General features: G+C 40.7%; 1 protein-coding gene across 4 annotated transcripts in view; it reads left to right on the plus strand.

Annotated features, from left to right (window-relative positions):
• Positions 1-17975, plus strand: part of pcxb (pyruvate carboxylase b) — a 291444-nt gene that overhangs the window by 58666 nt on the left and 214803 nt on the right. For all 4 annotated transcript variants that reach the window (XM_026161745.1, XM_026161746.1, XM_026161748.1 and 1 more), the window contains exon 10: positions 6321-6439. In XM_026161745.1, coding sequence (XP_026017530.1) covers positions 6321-6439 — 119 coding nt within the window. The remainder of the gene's footprint in view (positions 1-6320; positions 6440-17975) is intronic.

Genomic DNA, 17975 nt, shown 5'->3' on the forward strand with positions numbered 1-17975 from the left:
CTGCGCGTTCGTGCGCGTGCATGTCCTTGCAGAAATCAAACGGCAGTAGGCTTCAAAATAAAGTGGGGGCACCACACATAATAGACATTTCTGAAGAGACGTATTTTCTTTTTTTTCCTTTTTTTGATGAGACCAGCTGAACCCAATATTTCTTGGATATGTCAAAAAAAAACCTTCCTGAAAATTGGCAGTGTGCAGTAGATTTGCAGGATTTGGTGCTAGAAACAGTCTCTTTGCAAGTGCCTATTTTGTTCAACAGCTACAATAGTATTTTGACACAAATCTTTGTTTTAATTAGGAATTTGGATATTAACAGTCCCATACACACTGACGATAGCCCCCCCCCCCCCCCCCCCTTTTTTTTTTTTCTGCTGTTGGGATACTGGCAGCCTAGTGAGCCTTTCTGATAAGTGACAGACCATTTATGCTGTTGTCGTAAGCAAATATAAAAATAAACCTAACAAAGTACTTTAGATGTGTAAACCTAGCGAAATGCACACAGAAGCAGACACAATCTGTGAGAAAAGCAAAGTACCTGGACGGGTCTTGACGTCGTCATAGTGGAATCATTTGTACTGCCTCCCAGTTCATGTTTAACTGTTCGTATCGTCCATTCAGGAGTGAATCGGGTGATAACTGTTTAGCAGCATGCAGAGGTGGTGGCAGTGTTCAAAGAACCGATATAAAGGAAAAACACAACTGATTGCGACCGTTTAGTCGGCTGATGAAGTCCTTCGATCGGGTTTGTTTATTCTACACAAAGTGAGCGCTGAACTCAGCCACCCTGTGTGGACTAGAAAAGTTAATAACAAATTGCTCAAAGATAAATTGGTTTCAAAAACAAGAGATCAGTGACATCACCTCTAAATAAAGCTTAGAGGCAGAAGGTAAAAGATGAGTCGGCGTGCAGGGCCATCAGAAGACACGTGACTGTGAAAAAGTACTGTACCAAGCAAACATAACAGCTGATCTGAAAGCTGTTGACTTTTTGGGGTTACAGAAGATGATCATTAAAAACTGTGTTGTGCAAAAGTCTTAATCCAGCCCGCCTTCTGTTTCTAAGGAGACAGACTTTCTTCTAATATTTCTGGCTTTCTGAAGGTTTTTTTTCTTGAACTTTGGCTGCTGCTTCTCTCATTTTCAGTCCAGTCCTCGCATCTGACCATTTATAGAGGAAGTTTTTTCTTTCCTTTTTTAAAGCCACTTAACACTGACCTGTGAATCATTCAGACATAAAACGGCATTTAACTCTAGCCAAACCAGTGCTGTCTCTACACACAACAAATTTTAAATGATATCTTTAGGTACTTTGTTACGTGCATTTTGTCACAAAAACAGTTCATTAAGTGTTGTCCCCATTAAATTAATCTTAAACTTAAGAACGTACGTGTGTCTGTGTGTATTGTCGTTTAATAAAAAAGACTGTTCAAGTGGAGGACAAATGTGTCACGACTTAAAAACAACTCTTTACAACAGATGAGCAGTTTCTGGAAGTCATGTCCTTAAGAAACAGGAAAAAGTCAAACTGCCAGGTAATATAGTTTATCGTCTACTGTTGACAAGTTTCATCGGAAGTGCTCTTAATAGGATGACTGCCAAGAAGCCTTTATTAAGAGAAACGAGGAGAGGATGAGGTATGCCAAATTGCACAAGCACTGCAATGAAAAGCTAGCTGTCATCATTGGAGGAAGATATGTTGAGTTTTTGTCACAATCATTATTGTAAGACATGGAAAAAGTGAGATTCAACTAGAAAAACATGGATAAAGATAAAGCGATGCTAATGATTGTGACCACTGTTTATTTTCTAGAGTTTGTTGGGCTTATAGATCACCAGCAGACTGTGTCCTATAATATATTCCATGGAAATATTTGCCATATTTTACTGTTAAGTGGTTTTATTAAAATAAGGTGGCTTTAGCAATTAGTCATTGTATTGTATCAAGCAGCCGTTCCCAATCCCGGGCCATGGCTGGTACTGGTCCGTGAGTGGTTTGGTGTCGGGCCGCGAGATTTGAGGCTCGGGTGTAAAATTTATGGTTTTTGGGGTTTTTATCCTTTTATCCTTTTCCTGGCTCTCTTCCCGTGTTGTAGTAGTCTTATTTTGAAAGAAATATTTACGCGTTACCATGGCGACCATAGAGGAATAAGGGGCAGAGAGGAGGCTCTTGGCGCATTTCAGGAGGACGCTGCTAATAAAGTTACACAATTACACTAAATTCATGTTTATTGTATTTACCAAATACCACAGTTTGTCTAGGCCGTCATGGTTTGGTGTGTAACTGGTAAAGGTCGAGCTGCTTCTTTCACGATATTGGTTTCATTTTTTACTTTTTTGCCCCCCTTGGATATGATCAAGGTGTTTGGGGCTTCAGTGGGTACTGTGCGTCTGCCAAAGATGACAAGTTCCTGCTGAGTTTAAATTTTGACTTCTTGTTACCAAGTTGTAAATGATTTCAAGGTAAAGTATGTGTAGAGAGGGTAACCAGGGATACGGGCCTCCATCATTTAAGTTTTCTGCTATTTTACCTCTGAATACTTCCTCTAATCTACTTTCACTCTGTCCTGTTTCCACCGTCTCTGAACACTTCCCCCGTCTGTCTTTGTCCTCATTTGATCATCCATCAGTTTTAACTCCAACTCCCCTCCCTCCTTCATCCATTGACACTCAGCACCACGAATCGTTCTTAATGCATTTTGTTTCACACGCTGACTCCGTCTACCTCGTACAATACCTGCTATCCATCTCTGTCACTTTTTATTCAAAGCTATACACCAGTGTCCATTCATCAGTGCTGGGATCATTTAAGCAGAATCAAACACTTGCAGCAGGGAGCTAAATGTGTAAATGCTCCTTATGCTTTTTACAGATGCTTAAAGAAATGTGTGCGCATGCTTTCATGTGCATGCTGGTGACCTCTCCTTGTGCAGTTCATTGACTTGGCTGCCAGACCTTATAAAACGGTGACCGCTCAATCTGTTACATTGGCTGCTACTTCACTGACTCACTGTGTGAGCGCAGGGGGGAAAAAAACACCAGTGCAATATGGAGTCACACACACTGGTACAGTACATGTGGGAATCTGTGTGCACTTGAAGTCAATGGAGGTGTGTGTTTACATGTCTGTTTGAAGGCTGCAGTGTGCTTTCTCATCTCTTTCCATGAGAATTCATCTATTAAGTCTTGGATCAAATAACTGGCTTCATGCAGGAGGTTGAAGCAAAGGTGAATAAAGCTAAAAAATGGCATTCTGGCAATGTGTGTCCACAAAGTAGCCCAGCAGTTGTGCCATCACCAGAGATCAGGACATATAGCTAGTATGCACACATGTTTGCATGTGTTTAACATTGTAAGTTTTCTCTGTGCTTGTGAATGCTTTGAGTCAGTTTTTTGGTAGGATTTGCAAGGTACTTTCATAAATAGGTCTTTTTTTTTTTCTTTGAGAAGAAATCACTACTTTCTGAATTTTGTATTTTTATTTTATTTTTTTTCAGTCAGTATTTGATGCATGAATTTGCATGTGAGTCTGCATATTATACACCTGATCTGTTTACTTGTGAGATGAGTTTTCTGGGGGCTGATGCAACTCTACAAGTTTTGGGATTAATAAGACATTTTAAGCAGGTGTTATTTTACTCAAATGGACAGTTTGATTACAGACCCATGTGCTAGCCTGGTTTTATTTTTCACTCTAACTGCGTTTCCACAACAGCGATGCTCTGTTCAAGTCTTATTTAGTTGCCAGAGTCTAATTGCTGCAATTTAGCTTAGGGCCATCTTTGTCTCTGCAATCAATCTCCGTCTTTTCCTCTGCCCGTTTGAATGTCTTAACATTTATGATCGCCAAATGGAAAGCAAAGCAATCCTAAAGGCATTAAGCTGGTTTAACAATTAAGAACTAAACAAGCATGTTTGTTTAAATACAGGAGAGAAGCAATTTAGGTCCTTAATTTCTCTTGGTGAATTCATCCTAGTCTGATTTAAATAAAAAGCTCAACACTACAAAACAAGATTTGCTTTTCTCTGGTTTGTTTGGACATTTGATTACTTGTGGCCTTTAAATTTTATTCTAACATTTGCGTTTTGCTTTTTACGTTTCTCAAATGCGGTAGATTTCAAATAATGACAAAGCTTTGATTATAGGAATAATCACTGAGATGTTATCTGGGGAACTTGGGCTGGTCTGATTGTTGGTGTACCAACCAATCACATTGCTTTGCTCACATCAGGATTGTAATTTGTGTAAATCTGCCCAGTCTTGAAATTATGGGCACGATAATAAAGGTTATTTATGTAGCATTTATATTCCAATTACACTCTGTATGCAGCTCCCACTGGGTGAAATTAAACTGGTGCTGAGACAATCCAAAGTGGGAGTTTGAAAGATGAATGAATGGAAAGCGCTCGTATTGGCCTGCTAACATGCTAATTTCCATCAGAGGTGTGTTACTCTGAGAGCAGCGATGTACAGCTTTGAGCAGGAAAGCATTTGGAGTCGTGCAATTTCAAAGAATACCAATTACACAAGGTGATTATATAGTTAGATTTTGTTTGGGACAGTTACGATCGGGTGCCAGACTAGTTTCTTTTAGACAGTCATTCCAAAAACTCTAAGGAAGAAACATGAACTATAATAAACAACTAGTTCAAAAAACTGCAAATCCTGCTTGACATTAAAATCAAAGTGGAAATTGAAAAGAACCAGTTGGTGATTCTCCTTAGTGCCTTTTGTTTTCTGGAAAATAAGGTTAAAATGCAATTTTCCATAAAACAAAGCAATTTTATATGGTGGATTTCATAGTTCTGATTAATAGAACATCATAACTGTGCCAAAAAGAGAATATTTGTTGGCTGACTATGTGGAAGTCGTGAGATGTAGTTTGCACTTTCTTTTTCTTTTTTTTTTGAAGGCTGTTGTTAGAAAGTGAGTCACATTAAGACGAAATGTCAAAACCTATTCATCATTAATGACCTATGTGCCTCCAAGGTGCAGTATAAAATCAACATGTTTGTGATCTGCTGAACTGGTAGCTCCATTGTTATACTTTTGCTTCCATGCACTGCACAGGGTTGACTCCACCTGATGTGCACTGTTGTGTGTTCGTTGGTGACGCTACTTCGATGTAGCAGGGGTCTAGCCCTTCAGAACATTGAGACCCACAACGACTAATCAGAAATGGCTTTGCAACACAACAAAAAACAACAAAAACCCAGGGTGTTAAATCATCCTTAGGACTTCTCAGTTTCCAATCTGTTCAGCTGTCAGTGGTATATGCCAGAAGAAGCCCAGCTCGGGGCGGCACTATGGTGCCCACAGGACCCAAAGGTGTCCCTCCAGGTGCTAAACACAACAGGACAATTACTAGATTGCTTGACCATAGCCTGTAGGGTCAGACTTGTGTGAGTGTGAGAGATTTTAGATGCGTAGCTGTATTAGATCCTGGTCTTTTACACTTCTTATTTAACCATCATCCCTTATTTTCTTCATATAAACTTCTCAGACATCTTAATTGAAGATCCCCTTTCCAGTAGAAAGTAGTGATGGGAAAGCAAACTTAATACATTGGCAGTGAGCAGTTATCTGACCCAATGCACAACCAATATTTGTGGAGCTTTTGATGCTATATGTCTCTCTCTATGGATCCCATCTATCATTTTGGGTGTGGAGGTGTTAATATGTAATAAGCCCAGGGTGGAGTCTGTAATTAGCTCACAGTTTGTCATTTGCCCGTTCACATGCAAATGTTGGATCGGCTATAAAAGGAGACACGAGTTTCCCTGCTATGCCCAAGGGCGCTTGGAATAGAGTATGTGGGCAGTACCTGAGCCACAGCTACCCCTTTGTCCACCCCTATTATGCTCTGTTTATGTTTTCCTTGTGGCACTTCTACACTGTGCACATCATTTAAAGGACATTTCAAGATCTCATCCCCAACAGCATCGACACATTGTCGGTATAAAGTACACGACAAGGGTTGTGATTATAATTACAGTGTAGTAGATGAAAGGTGGTAGAGAAAATGGTGTTTGAGATTGAAATAAATCCCTCTTGATTAATGACCTGATTTTGCATTAAGGAAAGATGAAAACTGCCCTAACTTACTTGTTACACTCTAAACAAGTAATGAGGCTGATTCTTTGTGCTTTTATGTAGTCATGTTTGCCTGAAGAGAGTAAGAAGGCCTTTTGTTTTTCTCCTTCATGGCTCAACAGGATGAGTGGGTTTACCTGCTTGATTGTTTACACAACTAATGCTACCAGTACAACTTGGATAATTAAGAGCTATAAAATTGCTCTGATGTGATCTTTTCTTGCTGCAGGTTGGATACGAGAATGCAGGAACTGTGGAGTTCTTGGTGGATAAACACGGCAAACACTACTTCATAGAGGTGAACTCCAGACTGCAGGTTGAACATACGGTCACCGAAGAAATCACAGAGTGAGTAGAAGTTCACCTTTTGTAGATGCTGGGGTCGTTGCATTTTGCATGTGTTTCTTTGGGGTGATTGGTCCATAGACGGGGATTCTCTAGGACCTGCCGATATGCTAAAAAAATCAGGTTGTTGGTTGTGTTTTCTTAATTGTTGAAAAATAAATAAATCAGTGGCTGTCTTGCAAGCTGCACAGAATGCAAAGCTGGGTCACTACTTCAGTCTAGACCTACATCTGTTTAGATAAAGAGAGAAAGTCTTGGTGCTTAATAAATGTACAGTCATGAAAAAATAATTCTCAGTCCTGTAAGAAGCTAAATATACTCTTACTGCTTCTGTAGGTATTAAGAGGGTGAGCAGCAGCGAGGTTCTACTAATTAACTGCTCTTGATTAACTGATCAGCAGCAGGTGTGAGCACACCTATAAAAGCAGGTTTTGGCAGTTTGCTGGGGTGTAAACTCGATGTCAATATCTTCTCACGGGTAAATGTCCCAGCACCCTAAGATCAGACCATTCAATCCTTAAAAATTAAAATAAATTAATCAATTCTTAATGGCATGTTTGGTAAAAAACAAACACCTCAAACTGTCAAGCACGGTTGTGGAAGGGTGGTACTTTTGGCTTGTTTGCAGCTATAGGACCTGGGCAGCTTGCAGTCAATGAGCCAGCTTCTCTGTGTATCAAAGTATTCAAGAGTCACATATGAGGCAATCTAATAGCTACTGTAACTGGGTATTTCAATAGAACAGTGAGCATAGCAGCAAATAAGAATGGCTGTACAGTCAAGGCGTTGCTGTGGTCCAGACCGCGAGCTGCTTAAAATGCTGTGGTAAGAAAAAAACATATGTTGTGCATATGTTATATAAGTAGGTAATAATAATAATAATAATAATACTACATCATGTGAGCATCCAAATATTTAAAGAATGTTTAATCTTCGTCAGGTTTTTTTGTAGGAATAATCAAGCTTCACTTTTGGCAGCATCAATGTAAAAAGCTTCCTGCTCTGAAAATTGTCTCAGGTAAAGGCAGTGAATGTTAGAGGTACATGGAAGAGGAGTGGAGTTTTAAGTACATGAGGAGGCAAAAATGGTCAAAAAGCAAGAAAGAGGGTGAAATGGACAAGACAGAGAAAGAGGAGATTGACAGAAAGCTGACAAGTACAAAGAGATGGCTGCAAGACAGAGGTGATTAAGAAAGAAGAGGACCTGAGCAGGTGGAAGCAGTGAAGAGAGAAGCTGCAAGATGAGGTCAGAGGAGGGTCGAGAGACAACAAGTTTAAATGGGACAGGAGAGAACGAGAGGATAATGAAAGCTATAAATAGCATTCTGCTCTACTGATGACCTGTGAGATTTGCTCAGCTGAAACAACACAGATGAGACACAACATAAGACACAAATGCCAGATAGGTACAGATCCATTGGCACTGGAGTTGCACAAAGACTGACAAATCTTGGTTTTAGCACTAATGTGTGTACACACAGAAAACCACAATTAGACTAATTAATGTAGGATTTTCTGCCTAATTTGCTGCATTAATAAACGGAGCTGACACACTAACCAGTGCTAGTAACACTAAGTTATTGGCAGATGGTGGAAACAAAACATCTGCTGCACATGGCAAACACATGACTGACAACTTGATTTCTTTCTTCTTAATCAGTTTCCACACTCTTGTCTTGCATTAGCTTTTCTTTCTGTTGGTCTTGTTTTTTCTTAAAGGATTGAGGGATTTGCATTGCAGCACAGTTAATAAGCTCTGAGTGGAGGAAAAACATCAATAAATATTTGCTATGGTGATAATTTAGTCAAAGAACTACTAGCATTGGAAAGGTCTTCTGAAACCATTCATTACTCTGCGTTTAAGTGTGTGCCCTTAAATTGTAGGTAATTGCACTAATTATTCGAAAGACGACATTTAAGGTTCGGCATTTCTTATCAGTCCAGATTTTGGTCGTTTAAAGAGAAGTTTGCGTTCAGGGTTGTCTGACTAGGTGAGAGCTTGCTTTATTCAAACCAGAAATGTATCAAGAAGTCTTGTGCCTAAAACTTGGAGCCAGAAAGACTTGAAAGCCACTTTATTAGGTACAAGTTGATAGTTGTACCTAAAAGACGGTCCACTTTCAGTGGTGCTTTATCTTGCTGGAAATCAACAGATGTGTACACTGTATTAAAGGGATCGATGTGATCAGCAACACGTGTGCAGTTTTTGGTGAGCCTGTATTATATCCTTAGTTTCTTGTTCGAGCAAACAGGAGTGGCACCTGGTGTGGGCTTCTGCTGCTGAAGGCCATCAGCTTTAAGGTTTAACGTTTGTTCGGAGATGGCCTACGGGCTTCCAATCAGCTTGAAGCAGTCTGGCCATTCTCCTCTGATTTCTGGCATCAAAAAGGCATTTCTACAGAACTGCTGCTCTCTAGATATTCCCTCGTTTTCTGACCATTCTCTGTAAATCATAGAGCGATTTGTTTAGAAAAATCCCAGTAAAGTCAGTCAGCAGCTGCTGCTCAGTGAAATTCAGAAGGCCATCACGACTGTGTCAACATGCCTAAATGCATTGAGTTGCTGCCATGTGATTGGCTGATTAGATATTTGCTTTAACGAGGAGTTGAACAGGTGTTCCTGGAAAAAGTGGCTGAGTGTATTGCCTTGCCAGTGCCCCTAAGAGGTACAGTTTATTGATTTAAGCCCCTGGATATCCCGTGCCCACACATGCAACATGTTTCGATATTCTTCCATGGACTTGAAGTGGGCCATGTAGTTTTCAAACCCTGTGTGTGTGCAGATTGTTCATCATTAAGTCCTATCAAAAATGTCAAATAGTTTATTTTCAAAAGCGCTTTGCTTTTTTCTTTCCCCCCCTTCCCTGCCTTGGCTAAGCTTAATAGTTTATAGTGTTGTAAATAACTGTAATTGTGCGAAACAAAGGCAGTAACCTTCAGAGGTAAAAAATGAAGCCGCTGTGGAATAGCCATGTCCTTAAATATTCAGTGAGTCATTTCCCAGGCTCTCACATTAAAAATGCCAAGTGTAACAACAGAATTAAATGTTCCATGTATAGCTTTTAAGAGGTTTTGGTCTCCAGCTAGCTTCTCTCTGCATTCACAGCTTTATGGTGGGTCATTTTATGACTCTGGTGTTTTTAAATGGTTTATTATGTGCTTGTTATTGCCCTTATATTTGCATTATTAGGGGTGCAGATGCTTTGGCTTTGCACACGTTGGTAATTTGAGTTACTGAACTGGGCACGTTGGCGGTGTTGGTGTCTTTTGGACTTGAAGTGCAGAGATGTGGTTAGTGTGTCAATAATTGAAACGATTCGTTTGCAGCATGTACATACCAGAAAGAAAAGATGGCAAACATGGGTCTGCTCATAAGAACACTGAAACAAAAACTGCTCAACATAAGACTGATGCACTAATATTAGAAACATTCCTACTGTGCAAAAGGCACCAAAAACCTTTGAGTTTACATAAACATATCTTTAATGTGTTATCTTTTTAAACAAACCAATTCTTAGATCCTGATCTGCTTTTTTCTCCTTTAGTCATGTCGCCGTATGAATGATAGAAACTAAGCAGAGCTATACTGGGATAGTCTTTAGGAAGCAATAATGTTAGAATAAGATGGCATGTATATAATAAGTCGTGCATTTCATATTTGAGGAGCAGATATTGCCGTGATGTAAACACGTACTGCTGTACTGCTATTGAGTGCCGTGCCAAGTCCAATATATTTGAAACTGGAAAGGGACGCCAAAGAACTGTGGCAATATCATACTAACATTTCATCTGCTTTCAACTCAACAAGGACGTCTGTATTATTGCATCATTCTGCATTATTTGTGAACACCAGATATGAGCAATACTTCTACATTGTATATCCATGTTTTTTTTTTTTATCCCGTTATTTCACTGCAGCCTCATCCACCTGTCCCCTGCTTGTATCAGCAAGACAGTAAACTGACACAGTCATTCTCATGTATTACGGATCCCCTCTTATCCGTCCTTGCAGCAGTTTGTCATATTTTGTTCATCCTGCAGAGAAAACCCCATATAGCTGAGGTAATTTGACATTTTGGGGAATTGGGGTCATTTGAATTGGCAGGAGTGCAGTAATTACTTGAATCTGGGCAGCTCTCCCTGTGAAACGTGTTTGAAAGTTTCAGCTGTCACACGCACAGCTTTCATTTCAGGTTTAGCTCAAAGCAGCCAGGGTAGGGTTACTCCCGATGACGGCTGGAAAGAGAACAGTGCCTGAAAAGGTGAAGTTCAGTGTATATTCGTCTTAATTGTAGAGGAAATGTACTTTTGAGACTAACATTGCATTTGCGTGCAAACGACAAGTGAAAACTGTATTAGGGCTTTACTGCGTCCATTCATCTTTGAGCTCTCCGTTTCACTTGACTGCACTTCCAACCTGAGGTGTGAGCACATTAGTTCTTGTTTTCATGTGAAATGCACTCTTATTAACAGACTTGTCAGGGAAATATTTTACCAAGTTCTGAAACTCTCTGCTGAACTCGCCGTTCATTCCCCCGCGCTCTTCCAACATTGTTTTTCACCACTTTAATATCTTCAGTTTAATTCATTCTGTATTCTCTGTTCAATTTAGCTTTCTCCAACCTGGCTGCAGCGGAGTCCTAGTTTAATTTTATACCTTAATCCTCCCTCTGCACGCTCATTCAAAACATTTATGTACGTCCGATGGTCACCATGCCAGTAAGCCCTACAATCATGTAATTGGATTATCTCCCTTAAATTAGTCATTCTTACTCCACATCTTTATTCCTTATCTCTTCTATGTTTGATGTCTGTCACTTTTTGGGTTTTCTAGTTTTCCTCTTTCTGTCGTGTATGTGTGGATTACTGGATGTCCATTATCACCTGTAATCCTTGGCAGGCTTTGCAGGAGTTGATGCTTCATGTAATGGTGCTCATATCATTTCCACTTAAAAACGGCAACATAAGTCCACAGGTGTGGGTTTCTCTTCGTGTATGTAGCTGGATAATGTGGAGAGTTGACAGGAGAGCAGGGTCAAAGAAGTGGCCTGGGGCTGGCTAAAACACAGGCTGCTGCAGTGTCCTTTTGGACTATGCTTCACCCTCAACCATTTGAACTCTTGTCATCCAGTGTAGTTGAAATTTGGCACCAAAAGTACAAGTAGAGTCAGTGGCTTCGAACAAAACAATAACTCTCCCGTGAATCTCTAGAGGTCTCCAAATGTTGGCTTTATCTTGCCTGAACCATCTAGCAGTAAAAATGTTTGTTGACATGAGGTTTGGAGCAGATTTTTCCTCTGTTGCCAGCAGCTATTTAAGAATTTTGGTTCTCAACATTGGGCTGATGTGGAGCTGGGTATTTGTATTTTGATTTTTAAATGTATGAAAACAGTCCCACAAGGCATACTGTGCCCAAATAACAGAGGGAGGCGGGGCTCACAAAAATCCACCTGAACACGGTGCTCCTCAAAGCCCACTCACTCCTCTTTAAAGGAAAAAAAGTACAACCTGCACATGTACATTTCTTATCTTCACTTTCCATCCACACGGGGATACTGGATAAGTAGAGTGCCACTACTTCACCTGACTGCAAACAGGAGTGATCAAACGTTATGCAGATCCCTTATTTCTATACATGTTAGTGTCTCCAGTGAGAAGCTAAGCTGGTAGTAATAGGATGCTATCTGCAGCGAGGGTTAATATAATACGTATACTTTCATGTATCAAAGTTGCCTCCATCTCTCTCTTTAATCCTCCATCGCCTCTTCCTCCATACCATTCTGCCTCTTCTGTCGCTCCTCCCTCAGGCTGTTCCCTTCATCTGTCTTTCCTCAACCAACTTGGCGCATTTATTTCTTGACCTCTGCCCATTTCTCCAGCCCTCCCTTCTCTTTGTCACACCATTGCCTCCTGTTCGCTCTTCCCGTCTCCCTGCACCATCCTTTCAGCCCTGTCAGTTCCTCCCTCCGTATCTACCGCTCTCTGTCAGAGCCGTGACTCCTTCTCTACCCCTCTCCTTGCTCTCCTCCCCCATATCCATCTCTTCTCTGTCATCCTCTCCTCTCATTCGTATTCACCTCAACATCCATTTTCATTCATCTCTCACCATCTCTGTCCTTAAGTTCACCTTTGCCTCATCCATTCTTTGTCCCTTTATGAACTTCTCCTTTTTTTTTTTTGTCCTCAGTCTCTCAGTCTGCTCTCTTATCCTGCTGTCTCATCACTCTGTACCTGCCTGTCTTTCTGGCTCCATTCATTCATGTACTAGTGCAGGCAGCAGACAACATGAAAGATGGTTAAAGAATAGCTTTGAAGTAATGAAGTGACATTGCAAAGGCAGCTTCACACATGATATACTAAGATGCAGCAGTTAACCTGGTATAAATGGCTGAAATCAGGCCTACACAGATGTCTTAAGCATCTTTTATTAAGTGTCCACAGATCTCAAGTCCAATGGAGGAAAAAAAACTTCCTGACCTCGAAAGTCAAAATCTCCAGTCTCATTTTGACTTTCACCTGGACAGACGTGCCACCAGGAAGCACTGATGAGCTGACCTCATACATCGTAGTTATGTGTGAATTTAGAAGTTTGCCAATAAAGGAAGGCGCCTGACATGAAGAGCTGTGGAAGTTGTAATCAGAATCTTCAATTTGACACTGAACTTTATGAGGAGGTGCTGTGGAGAGGACATAATTGCTCTCACATGCGACCTTTGGAAGAATGTTTAAAAGTCACTGGTTAAAATTTGGGCACACTCTTGCTCCCATATTCATAAAGCAGGTCATATATTGGGTGATTATCTATACTGTTTCGTGGGTCAGTGGTTTAGTTAATGCTACATAACTCCATGACAAATATTATGTAGTTAGTCAAGAAACTGAAGAAGTAAGGCCAGGGTTATATCTGCGGACACTACAGATGAATTGTTCTTCTACTCGGGCAGGAGTTTGCTAGCAGGGAAGAATCACTTGAGACCCATTAGCACATAGACCTCACATTGCAGGATGCCTTAACCAATCCAGTGAGACCAGCCCGAGTTCTGTCTCAGTACAAATGAGTGTAAAGACGTTTGCATTAAATAAGCAGTTCTGTACTGTGAGTTTCTTTTCCTGCATTGTCCACTTCCGATAAATCTGTGCAGGTGCAAACACAGTAAGTCTGTAAAGACAAATGGCAATGACACATCTGCTGATATCGCCACAAACCTTAGATTTTTCTTCTTAAACATTCTTCCTATGTTTCCATATGTCCTCCCGCTTGCTCTCCCATAACAGATGCTCTTTTCACTTCTCCTCCACCTTCTCTCCACATTGCTCTGATAGTAGTTGTCTTTTTTGGTTTTCCACAGCTCTGGCGTCTTGACAGGGTGGTGTCTTTTTGACTGAGAAGGCATCCTCTAACTTTTCGCTGCTGCTTTTGCTTTGCTCTTTCTCTCAGCAGTGGTAATGAGCACGTACACAAGTGTCAGTGAGGAGGCGGAATACCACAATCTGTAATCGGAATGAACACACTCGCTCACTTGCACCTCACTCTCATTCATAGATGCACACACAAATACGCCCCCGTAATGAAAGATTTTCAAGTCCAAAGGCATCAACGAAGATGTGCGCACACTCAGAAATACACAGGGAACATTGTGCAAATACCTATTCATCTGTGTTCCTGCTTTCCCGAATTCTTCAACAATGGAGGCAGTTCTGTCTGGGGTGTCTGCGTATGCGACAGACAAAATGTGAGATAAATGTAAGATACATTTTGCCTGGGAGGTATACCCTGTGTGTGAGAGACGCTCGTCTGTCTGAAAGGCACAAGTGTGTTTGTGAAAGACTGCGAGACCGCCTCTGCATTCAGCTCCAGCTCTGTCTTTGAACTTCTCCTCTCTCAAGGTTCAATTTGTCTGTAATTTAGCTGTAAATGATCTTTCCTTTGTACGTTCAGTGTGTGTTTCTGAGTGACTGTGTGCACCAAGTCAGGGTGTATGTGTGTGAGTGTCCACATGCTGTCAAGGGACCCTGCACATTCGGTTGATTGGTGGACAGGAGTCCTTTAGATCCTAAAGTGATATAATTATACCCCCAGGCTCATGCTGGGCTCTGTGTATTCTAAAGAGACAGTGAGCGATTGTGTGGCTGTTGTGGAAAAAGGGGTTTTTAAATTAAATTTTAAATCTTCATACGTCTTCATATAGGCCTCGCAAAGAGTGCACACGAGTTCCTGAACTAGTACATATGTAGTGATGGAAATCGAGAACCAGTTGTAGAAAAGCGGTTCTCAGTCAAATTTCTTGGACTTGTTAGTCTGCCCATCGATCCCGCTTATCGGTTCTTGGACTCTCGCTACAATCAGCTTTCAGTTTGCATGTCAGGGGAAAACGGCGACGTCGTCTACAGCGCGGATATGGACGTTTGTTTTTATTGCACAAAAGGCTGGATGTTTGCAAATGCAAGTCTGCCACTGCTTCTCTTTGTTGTGGAGTACCGCAGGGTTCTGTGTTGGGCCTCATTACGGTTTGCCTTGTACATGTTACCCCTGGGTTCCATCTTTGACAAGTATAGAATGTCCTGTCACTTTTATGCTGATGACATTCAAATCTATTTCAAATTGTCTGATGACCTGCCAGCTCCTTTGAATCACCTGTCTGACTGCTTGAAAGAGGTCAGAGTGGCTGTCGGACAACTCTCTCATTTTAAATGAGAAGAAAACTGAGATCATGTTATTTGATAGTCATACTCCATATGATCAGCTAGCTGCTGGATTTGGTCCTTTTGCTAGCTTTATTACAGACAGTGTAAGTAATCTAGATGTACTCCCAGATAGTTGATTTAAGCTGGAAAAACGGGTTTCCTCTGTGGTTGGTTCTGGCTTTTTTCAATCGCGCCAAATTTCTAAGGTCAAACGGTTAATACTGCGCAAAGACCTTGAAAAAATTATCCATGCCTTCCTGACCCCCAGACTTTATTATTGTAACTCTCTACACTGGACTCCAACTCATTCACCTCCAACAATTTCAACTTGTCCAGAATGCTGCAACTCTCCTCCTAACTGGAACTAGTAAATTCGCCTCCATTACCCCTGTGCTTTCTGATTTACATTGGCTGCCAATTAAATTTCGTATCGATTTCAAAGTACTGTTGCTTACGTTCAAATGCCTATACAGCCTCGTACCAGACTATCTTACTGACCTACTCAGTCTTTATACTAACGGGCGTTCATTGTGATCATCTGGACAGTTACTCCTGGCTCAACCCAGGCAAAGTCTAAAGACTAGTGGCGACCGTCAGGTTGCCTCTCTTGCACCTTACCTCTGGAATAGTCTCCCTGTTACCATTCGTGCCTCTGACTCCATTCAATCCTTTAAAGCACGCTGGAAAAATTACCTATTTAACCTTTTTCCCCTTGTTAATTCTGATTCTTAATCGCTGCATCTTTCCCTAGATTATTATGTATTCTCCCTATCTCTAATCACTAAGGATTTTGTTCTTCGTTTTACTGTTTTTAATTTTTTATTGCTCAGTGTAATCATTTGTCATTTGCTTTGTGAAACACTTTGTGTAACCTGGTTTTAAACGTGCTATATAAATACATTTGTATTGTACTGTATGCTAAGCTAGCTGTTAACCCAGAGTGAAAGCAGCCAGATCCTGAACTTCAACAGGTAACAAGCAGATAAGCATTTAGTCTGCAGCCTCCCCTTTTTGTGCTTGTTTTTATCTTTGCTTTGTGTGGTCAGCTTTGTATTCTAAGTGAAAGAGCTTAGATGTGCATCCTCATTAGCAGTTTCTGTTGGTGTTTGGGGTTGTAGCCTCAGGTTTATGTTAAATGGGGATTATGAGACTGTTTCAGCTATTTTTACAGAGTAACAGAAAAGTAATGTAACGAGTAGTATAACAAATTACTTTCTCCTGGGAATAATTAAGAAACGTACTACATTACTTTAACGAAAAGTGTTCGGTGTAATATATGTAGTAATGACTTTTGAGTGGAGACTCCAAAACTTACCACAACAAAGACGGGAAATGCTTCAACAGACATTTGAACCGATCGTGAATCACTAAATCATCAATTTCCATTCCTACACATGTGTCAAGTCGATATTCAGTTCAGAATAAGAAAGAAATAAGGAAATCGCAATAAGAAATTCTAACAGTTCATTTACAGTTAGCAGAATATTTCCAGTGTGGAAATTGTCCTAACAAATGAAGCTGCTCCACCTTCCAACCATAAATGTTTCTCAGTCAGTGCCTACATCCTCTGTTTGAGTCACCCCATCAAGCTCCATCAATTCAAATCCCTGAAAACAATCACAGGTACACCTCATGTGAACCATATCTCACCTTCAACACTAAAGACGAACAGTCTGATATATGGTACAGAAAGCTCTGGCTTCAGCGTCATATCTGGAAAAACTGCTTTTAGTTATTGTTGCTAGCTTATAAATGACAAATGCAAAATGACTCAGCATTTATTGCTTTGGTAATACCATTAATTATTTTTAATTAACAAACCTCACAAACATGTGAGAGTGGTGGTGTTTGAATGCTAATTTGTTGTAGCACAGGATAAAAGTTGTGGTCAGTAAGGCAAAGTTGCAACAGTTGACTATATGCAGTAATTGTTTAAAGTACAGGTTGAGACTCTATCCTGTCAAAATTCACATACAAAACAAGTATAAATGTCATATAAAGGAAAGTATCTGCTTCATGACAGCCTCTGCAGCTGCTGCGTTTTTTAGATTCTATAAATAGAATGCAAAAAATCTAATATGTGCTCATGTGTATTAAGTTTCAAATGAGTGACATGGCCAGATCTACAAACATGCAGTCCATGCAATATCTGCAGCAGACTTGGACTAAAGAGGGTTTTTTTTCTTGAGTAATAACAGAACTTTGGGAGGAAGCCATTATATTTTGTGCAGCATCTTCATTTCATCGTTGTCTTGCCAGTTGTTTTCCATTCTTGGCAGGAAAAAATGAAGCTTTCCAGGCAGCTTTTAACCCACAAGAAAAGACAGTTAAACCTGTTGTATTGCAAGATGGAAATAAACAACCTGTTGCCACCAACAGTCGGTGTTATGTTGAAAATAAATTTTGCATGGTTACTTAACAAAATCCATCAAATTCATCACTGACATAGCCAATCGACGATTTTTAAACAGTAGCTTGCATGTGAGCTGTACTGACTGTGCGATGTGCTTTTGTGTCACAGTGAAACTGATAAACACGTTCTTGCATTGCTGTGTTCGATGTTAAGTCTAACATTTCAGTTGTTTGGAGTTCTTGCACTGATTAATCTGTGCGGTGATAGAATAGGGTAGGGGTGGGGAATCGTCCAAATGGCCCAGGGGAAGAAGCTGTTAAGTCTGGAGGCGTGGGACCTGAATGACCTGAGTGCTCTGACCAGAGGGTAGCGGATCAAACCAGGTGGTGGTCGGGGTACAAGGGGTCACCTGTGATGGCCCTTGTTTTACTGAGAAGGGAGGATGTGGTGATGGCCTTCAGGAGTGGCAGAGGGCAGCCAATTAGTTTATTGTTACTCTCTG

This window comes from Astatotilapia calliptera, chromosome 3 (genome assembly GCF_900246225.1).
Source record: "Astatotilapia calliptera chromosome 3, fAstCal1.2, whole genome shotgun sequence".
Classification (NCBI taxonomy): domain Eukaryota; kingdom Metazoa; phylum Chordata; class Actinopteri; order Cichliformes; family Cichlidae; genus Astatotilapia; species Astatotilapia calliptera.